The sequence below is a fragment of the Notothenia coriiceps genome, unplaced genomic scaffold (assembly GCF_000735185.1).
Source record: "Notothenia coriiceps isolate Sejong01 unplaced genomic scaffold, NC01 NC01_scaffold00024668, whole genome shotgun sequence".
In the NCBI taxonomy this organism is placed as follows: domain Eukaryota; kingdom Metazoa; phylum Chordata; class Actinopteri; order Perciformes; family Nototheniidae; genus Notothenia; species Notothenia coriiceps.
This window is the reverse complement of record NW_011357369.1, coordinates 2,634,435-2,644,843: the sequence shown is the minus strand read 5'-3', so window position 1 is coordinate 2,644,843 and position 10,409 is coordinate 2,634,435. Positions and strand designations below refer to the sequence as shown.

Below are 10,409 nucleotides of genomic sequence, written 5' to 3'. Positions count from 1 at the left end.
TTCGTCCCCCCCCTAGCTTCAGATTGGACCCCCCTAAGTCATTTAGAATAATAAAAATAAATGTTAAAATAATTAATTTTTTGATAATAAATCAGTAATAAATCAGGCAAAAATAAGAATTAAATAACATAACCCTAACCCTAAAACCGAAATAAAGTAACCAAAAACCGAAAAGAAACTAACAAAATCCGCCATTATCCGGCAAATTTTCGCGCACAATTTCGGAGCGCACAATTTCGGCGCCACGACGACTCAGAAGGTGCCCTTTTTTTCTCTTGAGCACCTGCTCCTATAAATGTCTGTGCACGCCACGATATGTCTTATGTTGTTTGACTGTAACTCATTCATATAAGTTTAATAAGACATTCCTAATCTCGGTGAAGGTTAAATACAAGTTTAACTGAGTCTTGTGTATGTATATGTGTATATGTATATATGTCAATCAACAGATAAAGCCGATTAATAATACTAATAATATCAATAATAATGCATAAAAATGATAATTATTGCAGATTACAAATTATAAATAAATCATTTAGGGACAAGGGGGTGAGATTAAATAAGTTATACTTCTTCTCACTCCTTTTCGAAAATTAGATGTGGCACTGTTTATGTTGCTAATGCTGTTGTTGTTGTTGTTGTAAATGTCATTTTTTGTTTGGTCATTTTTTTGTTTTGATTTGTTTTACATGACTATGCACTGCAACATTTGTTTTGTTTTTGTAATTTTACTTGTTCAAAATAAAAATGTATCAATCAATCAATCAATCAATCAATCTTGCAAAAGAATCACACCAACAAATTGGGAAAGGGCATGGTGTTGAATTTGACAGACAGACATTAAAGCTAGTGTTAGTTCATGCTACAGTTGGTGTTCCCAAGAACCCATGCATACACAAACAGAGACCCACAATGTGACTACAATAAAATACACCAGCTGTACGCAGTTGGGGCTGGTAATTAACTGAATCAGAATAACTATACAGCTCCGTATCCATCCCTACGTCACTGCACATAATGATAATGAATGTGAACCCTGTGTGAGCTCTTTGAGCCACTTTACCTTGACGACCACCACCTGCGCAGAAACATGCTCCGGCAGTCTGATGGGAGCCTGGAAGTGCATCGCCAGAGCCACCAGCAGGTAGACGATCGCCACCAGGTTCTTTGAATGGATAGCTGTGACAGTAAATCAAAGCAAAGGACTATAAGATCTTTGCACACTGCAGGATAACGGAAGAAAGCAATATTCTAAAAATGTAACATAACATCCAGCTCTTATCAAGAGACATAAAGGTAATAAAGCATTTCATCGGTGGGCTCCAGCAGGAAACCCTGATGTTTGTAGAGCTTCTCAAAACCCGTACAGGATTAAATATGTTGTGTAATGCAAATCAAGAGATTATGTGTTCAGAGGGGGAATTCCAACAATTTTGCAAATTAAATTAAGTTGACTTGTCTCAAGGACACAGCCCGTAAAAACAGCTGTGCAATGTTTTTTGCAGTAAAATGGATTGAGACTTAAAGTTAGGGTAGGTAAGAATGGAGAAACCAGCTATTCATCCAGTTCTTTTAGGCGGGCCGGCTCAGATGATTGGTCGTCGTGCTTTTTACAGCGCCACGGCTTCCACAGATGAAATGTTTTTATGTATTTATTGTCAAAGCATTTCATGTATTCATTGCTATCGGGATGTCAAGAGCATTCCATGGAATATAACCAAAAGTATTTCTGAAGTGAATTACCTACCCCACTTTTAACGTTGAAAAACAAACCCTGCATTACAAAGTGGAGTTTTAAGGAGAATGTGGTATTGCGTTGTATTTTGAAAAATGGAATCTCCAATATTATTTAAGCTTGACCCATATTTCAGGCTGAAAGTCAAGAAATCTCGGCCTCTGTTTTGACCTTATTTTAAATGTCTGTCTCTTGTAATTCTCCAAATGATGGAAGTGCTATAACTTAACCACTGGAGTAGCAAAGTAGCACATCTCTAAAGTCGTAGTGAACTCACAGTCCACGCTCCACTCAATGGTCCAGCCATGAGGCCGCAGCATTTCGTTGACGGATTCCAAAACCGTGTGCAGCTTCTGCTTTTGGCCGATCTCGGACTGAGTCACCTCGGCCACATTCAGCTTCCTGCCCGACAACTTTTCTGTCAACAACATGAGAGGAAAACTCAGGGAAACTCATCATGTATCATGGGACAGTGTTGTGACGTACTGAACAGGTCAACTGTAGACAAAAGTTACAAGAGAGGTTAAGTCCCAAAGAAGTGCAAAACAAAATGTTTTTGTTCGTTCCCGTACAGTATCAGTAGGCTTACAGTACAAGTTTTGTTTATTGGAAAACAAAGACATGGTGATCTTGAAGATGTATGTGGGGGCTTTAGACAACAAAGATTCTCTGACGCAAGCAATACAAAGAAGAAGGATTTATGGAGATCCTTTTCAACAATTTTTCATTTTCATTGCAAAAACCTCGCTTATGTGCATTTGACAATAAAGCCTATGTGTCTTTGGAAATCTAAAACAGGCACTGATGCAGCAAAAGACGGTACAGAAGGTGCAGAAGTAACAAAGAAGTGTGAAAACAACAACAGCCTTAATAGAAATGAAAGAAATCACACGTCTCTTAATAAAATATTTCCTGCTGTGTGTTTTAGTTGTTGTTCGTGACAATTCTGTAACATATGTGTCAGTCCTATTTGTATTACCTGGCTTCCGTAAATGAATATGCAAGTTCTTGTCAGGCTGCATTAATGATATTGTTTCTATACGACAATGACATTACATTATATTCATTTTACAGACACTTTGGTTTAAAGAAGAGGCTTTTTTCCAATCTATTTTAGACTACACGTGTTGTCTAAAATGGCACTTGTGTAGCAGAAGGGGAAGATTTAACCCTAACCCAGCGTATATTGTGGAAATCTGAAAATATTTAGCTCTTGCTGTTACACATAACAGACACAAGGGGGAAGCCACGAACAGACTTTGAAGCTTTACGAGACAGAGCACCACCATAGTGAACACACATCCATTACATAGGGCAGGGGACAGAACAATAGAAGTTATCAAACATGTTTTTTAATGAAATGAACATGTTTTGGACAGGCTTTGTCATTCCATAGGTTTTCCTTAATAAGATTTTCTCAAAATGTGAATGTTTAATCAAATAAAATGAAGTATTGGAATGACATCAGTGTGAATAACGGTGTCCCAGGGGTCAAAGAAGGCTTATTTGAGATAACACTATGTACTTTGATTGATTTTGGGACTGCTGCAAATGTACTTCTGATAATACAACCAATTAGGTTTTCTTTATTTTGCAGCTGCAGGTGCAAACAGAAATGTAATCATACAGAATAAAATATTGAATTATTGTTGACTACTGGCAGCAAGTTTGTTGAAAAAGGCAATGTTTTGGTCATAGACTAATATCAAAAATCAAACTCAGAATATGAAACAAAAACATATTTATACCAGAGATACAAGAAGTTATTGCTTTTTGTAATATGTTTTACTTCTACGATTTCTGCAAGTGTTCATATTGTTGCATGGCAATTTAAAGACCTACAGAATATGTATTGACAAAGATGGTTTGAGAGTTAGACTGCCAAAGAAACCAGTTCCTCACCAGATAACTTCTGGAGAACTTGTCCATCATAACAGTCCTCCTCCAGGTCTTTGACTATGATCCGGTCTTCCTCCAACTCACTGTTGATCCAGTCTATCAGGACCTGGATACAAATCACAACGCAAACAAATCTATTGTCTTTTCTGTGCTTTTTTCTTCACATTTTCATCACTGTGATTGTTCTGAAGAGATGTAATGCTTATGCATAAAATCTCAGACTACCTTCAGAAGATCTTTAAATTTAAGATTTTCCCGCGATGTTGGGTCCAACATGATCCTCTCTGCGTTTTCCTCTGGTGAACATAATACGAGAAAATGAAGACACTTAGTTTAGAGTGACACTTAAATATCCTGTTTCATTTCACACACACCTATCTCCCCCCTCACATGCAGACATTTTGATCTCACATAAACACAAATGTACACACACACAGACACACTCATACAATGTTTCTGTCACTCTCACTTCAACAGTGATTCACACGGTGACTGAGGCGTCTCCCCTCCACCCACTTTCATTTCCTGCTGCTCAGATGTCGAAGTGCCTGTTAAGCACAAATGTGTCAACATATTCTGATGTTTCTCTGTGACCTCAAGTTGATCATATTGGAAATGCAGATTCATCAAGAGAGCAAACTTCAGTCATACATTCGCACATTCAAAGAGATGGTAGTGTTTTAACATAAGATAGTGTGTGTGTGTGTGTGTGTGTGTGTGTGTGTGTGTGTGTGTGTGTGTGTGTGTGTGTGTGTGTGTGTGTGTGTGTGTGTTTGTGTGTGTGAGAGTGAGTGAGTGTGTGTGTGTGTGTGTGTGTGTGTGTGTGTGTGTGTGTGTGTGTGTGTGTGTGTGTGTGTGTGTGTGTATACCCATCAGTGTGTCCTCCGGATAGATTTCTGTCCCCGTGGGAAGCATGGGAGTGTTGATGGCATTCTTCCCCTCCTCATGGAGATCACTCACTGGTAAGACAAGAATACACACACAGAACATTAAAGACATGCACAACTAATTAGATAAAACAAATCAACAGAAAAAGACTTGACATGAAGGAGGCATACCACCGTGAGATGAGCAAGGAAAGAGTGTGGGACAGCAATAAATGGCATTAAAGAGAAAGCTTGTCAGAGTCACTGTTGCACCCCCAGTCCTTGTGGGGAAAGTCAGGTGTTACTTTTGAATCGATTCTGAGTCAAATGTAGCCCCTTCTCCTCCTCTACAGACTCCACTTCAGTCACTCCACCATCATCTTCTCAATCAGTGACAGTCAAAGCTGAACAAAAGGATATTTCTAAAGGTTTCTCTGAATCAGTTTCACAGTCTGTATATGTGAGAAAATAAAGTGTTGTCATTTGAGTCAGCATGGAATGGGGCTGAAGACTAAGTTTGAAAAAGATATTGCGGGGAATTGAGTTAGAAGTGAGTCCACCAGTCCTGCTTGAGCGGCTTTATTAGTTCCATAAGACACTACGACGAGCATTTAAAATCCTGACTCTCCGAGCAATTTTGAAGTGGTTGAGTTGCATTGTGGGTAATGTAGGAGCTAGGTTTTGACAAGGAACAATAATGTATAGTATCTCTGGATCTGCTGCCTCAATTTTGATCATTTTAAAAAGTCTATAATGAGTCCAACAATGTGATATGCGTGCAGTACTAAGTTGGCACAGTGCGCTTTTAAGAAACTTATTTTTTAAACGTCATACTTGATTTGATGCCATAGAAATCAGAATCATATGTGAATTATTGTTGCTATGATGTATTTATTTAATTTGCGTTTGTACTTCACGTATAGGACAAACTCATCAAAGTCTAATAGTTTGTAGTTAGAATAGTTTCATGCCCAATTCCACATTATAAGGTATTGTATTATAAAGTATATTACAACCATTCACTCGCCATGATGAACCATATTGTGATGATAAGAAATCCTGCAAACAATGCACTGTTATCTAGCTGAGAGTTTTTGTAAGAAATGTTTATCCAGGGATGTTTAACTGCTGCCTGAGGGTCTGTCACTTATCTCCGACCATGTGAGATTCTTTCCTTTCCACCACAGATTGTCTTGGTGGGCGACAGTGTCCATTTACATTTATTTATCCAGTGTAAACAAACTTAAAATGTATCCAAAGTCAGAATATGGAGTAAAACTGTAAACAAGAAAGCTGATTAAAGGGGACAAGACACAGAAAAAGTAACACACACTTGGCATTGAATAAAATCAATTTCCGCTGAGATGCTTTTACTTCTGACTGAAGAAACACTCGAGGGATTTAAAGGCTTTCTTCCACTAATGGCCATAGTGCTTTTATTATCCCACATTTCAATTTGTACAACCTGCAACTGGATGAAACACAATCAATAGTCAAGTCATTTCATTGACATTGCTATTTTTAACGTATGCAAGGAAAACCCAATTTGAGCTTAAATTTGAACCGGTTTTTAAATTAAAAGCATGTAAAATAGCGTTTCGTAATCGGGATATAATGAAAGCAAGTCTAGGACTGTGTGTTTATGATGAAATCTCTACTTCAAAGCATGTACAAAGAGGATAAACTGTATATATTTACCCCGGGAGCAACGGTCCCCACAGATTTCCTATCTGATTCAGCCGTCCCATAAGAGCTGAATATCCACTATCTCACTTCAGATCAGCAGTTTGCTTTGTAATTACAGAGCAAGCTCGCCGCATTTCATCATAATTGTGTTTCCTTTTCCCCCCCGCTGTCCATTTGACCACATAACTGCTGCTGGCACTTCACACAGTCAAGTACAATCTGGTATAAAATGGTCAAATTATACAATATCATTAATTTACTCAGGCAAAACTCTGCAGAATGATTTATAAAAGTGAAAATATTTCCACTTGTCGGTCCAGAAATAAATCAAAATCTCTCACAGAGACGCACACAATCTATTCTGTAGTGACTAACACATCTTGATGATCTCTACAGCAACATTAGTGGACATTAACCTACAGTTGCACTAAGGTAAATCTCCTGCTTCCCCTTGCACTTCCAAGTTCCTCAAAGCACAACAAACAAATGTACCTTGTTTCTTCCTCTTAGTCCCACACAACAGCCCCGCCATGTCCCTTCTATAAACCTCTTGATTCCCAACGACGGCGGTGAGCGAAGGTAGAAAGTGTAGTGTGTGTGTGTGTGTGAATCGCAGTCGGTGGGACTGGGCAATGGCAGGGGCGTCATCACGTGTTTATTTCTGTCACAACCCTCCACCCCACGTCTGTGGTCCAGTTACAGGACACGCTGAGGGGTGTGTGTGTTGTGTGTTGTGTGTGTTTGGGGCGGGAATTAGGACCACACTGGACATAAACGCACAAACAGTGGACTGACAGACTGAGAGGTAAAGTATTGGCTTACCTTTCATTATATTCTATATAAATGCATATAGCATGGTGTAATTTGTTTTCTTAAATAAGTGTAGTCTAGTAATTTCACAGCAATCAGAGGATACACTTGTTAGCGTGGATAACTGAGCATGTAAATGGAGCCTTTTATATGTTTTGCTGCAGAGGATGATAAATCAGGCAGCAGCTGTAGTCCTGTTAACAGAATTACTCTAATTCAATACAAATCTAAGCCTGCAGTCAGAACATTTATCTTATGCCGGCTTCATTGAACAAATTAATGTCAAAAGCCCCTCAGAGGTTCCTTCAAACGAGCATGGAAAAAGACACAACAACATACGGTAAGCTTCTTCTTTGCTTTAGAGATAAATAAAATGTTCTAGATATAATCAGTGTGCATCATAAACAACAGCGTAAAGCAGATTGAAATCGACCTCCTCTTTCGTTCCATTACTCCCGAGGGGGAGGAGGTTCAGTGTGGCACAGGGGAGTATAAATAATGCAGCAGTAAGGGGAAGGCAGATCTTAAATATAGCCGCTCTGGTTATTTACACCACAGGCACCAGTGAGTCACTGGGACTGTTCCACACGGGGCCTTGGCTGAGAGATATACACTCTTATTGCATCAAGCTAATAACACCTATTTGACATCATATTTTGTACATTTTGTTGTAATTAAATTTTGTGTCTTTATTGTAACCTTCTGTATACCTTCTATTACCTATTTTATTATTTGTTTGTGTTTTTTTAAAGGATAGTAGGAGTCAAATGTTGTGTTGCTGTAATAGGTGAGGATTTTGAAGAAACATATGTGCCAATATTCTTTTATTACGTTTTTCTTTTTCATTCAACAAATAACATAAACAAACTTTTTCAAAAGTTGCTTTTTAAATGTTCTTAAAGGTCACCTATCATGCTATCTTTAGGCAATAGCATAGGTCTCAGATATATACAAATATATAAAAAAACATATCTATGAAGTATTTTGCTCAAAATACCAAACAGATCACCCATTCTAGCCATGCCTCATATCTCCATTTCACTTCCTTTTTCAAAAGTGCTGATTTGGGAGGGGCGCTGAACTCATGCGGGAGCCGGCAGCTACTGTCTAAACTAAATGCTGCCGTGTTGAAACGCCATATCATGGATTATCAAGGGTTATTTCTGAAACAGTATGGAGCTCAAAGGCTTTCTCTCTTGCCGGTTATACCACAAGGTGAGTTCCTTTTGATTTCCTGCTTCTTCACACAGTATGCTCTCCAGTACAGGTTAGCTCTGAGTGTTAGCGATGCCACTGTGAACACCGACCATATTACGTCCAAAACAGTCGGGGATTGTTTCTGATGGCAACGTTTCTGATAGGGCCGTGGGTGTAAAGCCAGCCTACATTTCCGTTATACCGTCATATCGGACGCATATCTGGATCAGCTCCGTTGTACCCCCGTTTTTAGAGATTTGGGTAAGGAGGAAAAGAGAGAGGGTTTTATTTTCTGACGCTGCGTGGGTTCCCTGACACACCGGGGACACATATTTATGTATAAAATACATCACAAAGTGCATTTTGCATGATAGGTCCCCTTTAAAATGTGTTTTTACTAATTTTGGCCAAGATATGTGTTGGCGGGTAAATTCACTGCTAAAAAATATAGAATCTTGAATATATCATTGACAGTTGAGTACTGCGATTTCTTGTTAAAATATCACCCTGCAGCAACATACTGCATAACATAAATTACATACATGCATAACATACTGCAGCAACAATTGCTCATAAGGTACTATTGCACTACATCGACAATATAATGAATTGACTTGAGTTGACTTTGCATACAGTACATATCAGTGAGTCTCTTGGATAATGGCTTCTAATATAAGAAAATATTTTTTTTTAAATGTGAAATGTGAAGTATTGGTCATACAATATGATGATAAATTGTTAAAGCAACAATATGGCATAATGAAGAGCAAAAGACACAAAGCGACGACAGTATAAACAAATATATTTTGTATCTTATTTTGGTTTGATTTGACATCAGATTAATGCATCATATATTAACTAATGCAAAAAACGACGCAAGTCTCCTTGTGTTGGTAGAAGTAGCAACAACAACAATAAGTACGTAAGTATGTAAAAGAGGTTAAACAGCAACAACAAATAGATTACTTACTATTATCCGCATCCATCCTGACAATTGTATCTTAGTCAGTTTGTAATTCTCAGGGTGTAGATACTCTTCTCTCTAAGATAGCGGGATGTGCCCTAAAGTTCATCCTCTCAGCCCTAAGAAAAACAAAACATGTTTTTTTTCCCTTCAATATACTATCACGGTTACAGCCTGTTGCTGACAGAGGGAGCTGAGCCTTGTCAGAGAAAAGCAGACTTCCTTTCAGTTTATCAGGATATACAGAGAGGGCCATGTCCATCCAGTATCTCTGAAAACTGGGTCTTAAAAAAAAGTCTAGTCGCCTCACCATCAAGCAACACTTACTACTACATCCTATTTCTTCTACCACAAGAAAGAGAGTATGGTTTGAGTGTTTAATACTGAACTAAAAACATGTAAGTGTGGTTACTAAGGGGTGTCAGCACATTGTAGAATATGTCATCAGTACCATTACGCTATTAATGATTATTCAGCAAATGTGAAGCAACTGTTCCAGTGGCAACGCGTCTGTCTTGGGTGTTCCTCTTAAGGAATAAAGACCACACCCAACTGTAACAGAAACCACAGCAGCAGCTCATGAGACCACAAGCTGTGGACTAAACCTCACACACGTGTCTATTGTTTTACTGATTTATAACAATAACATCACCAAGAGCTTATAACTTTAAAATTACATTTTAAAAGCTCGCTCCAACAAGTCCTCTAATGTATACGACCAAATAGGTCAGTTGAGGTTAAATCCCCTTTCACCACACAGGGGCACTGCACCCCCACAAGCTGCACTCAAACACTGGCTCTGAGGCTAAAGGAATCCCTTCTCACTGCACAATATGTTCCCTGCGGCAAGGAGCTAGAAGTTGGCACCATTAAAGGTCCCCTAATATACTGTTATTCATCAATATATTATAAGTCTCAGATCAAAACATGTCTCTGAAGTGTTTGGCTCCAAATACCAAACAGATAATTGCAGCATCCCATAATCCCCTCTGTTTCAGCCCTGTTTCCAAAGTGCTGATTCTCTGTCTGTTACTTTAGATGAAAATAAGGAGCCCCTCCCCACGCCCCTCTGAGAGATATTTGGTTAAAAAGAACACAGTGGTGCTCTAGGAGGAGATTCAGGTGATAAGGTGGGGGGGGGTTACCTTGGTTGGTGATTGGCTAATGGTTACAGAAGCCAAAAAATTGCTATGACATCACAAAGTGGCCAAAATCTGATCAGCTCATTTTCAGACAGGTTTTTAATAGAAAT

General features: G+C 38.7%; 2 protein-coding genes across 2 annotated transcripts in view; both read right to left on the bottom strand.

Annotated features, from left to right (window-relative positions):
* matk (megakaryocyte-associated tyrosine kinase) overlaps positions 1-10,409 on the bottom strand; it is a 634,871-nt gene that overhangs the window by 228,240 nt on the left and 396,222 nt on the right. The gene's annotated exons all lie outside the window — the stretch shown is intronic.
* The window catches only part of parvb (parvin, beta), a 13,918-nt gene continuing 4,509 nt past the window's right edge, over positions 1,001-10,409 (bottom strand). The window contains exons 2-6 of the mRNA XM_010783043.1: positions 4,504-4,593; positions 3,860-3,930; positions 3,638-3,740; positions 2,013-2,153; positions 1,001-1,179 (exon numbers count right to left, since the gene is read on the bottom strand). Of these exons, the coding sequence (XP_010781345.1) occupies positions 1,001-1,179; positions 2,013-2,153; positions 3,638-3,740; positions 3,860-3,930; positions 4,504-4,593 (584 nt within the window). The remainder of the gene's footprint in view (positions 1,180-2,012; positions 2,154-3,637; positions 3,741-3,859; positions 3,931-4,503; positions 4,594-10,409) is intronic.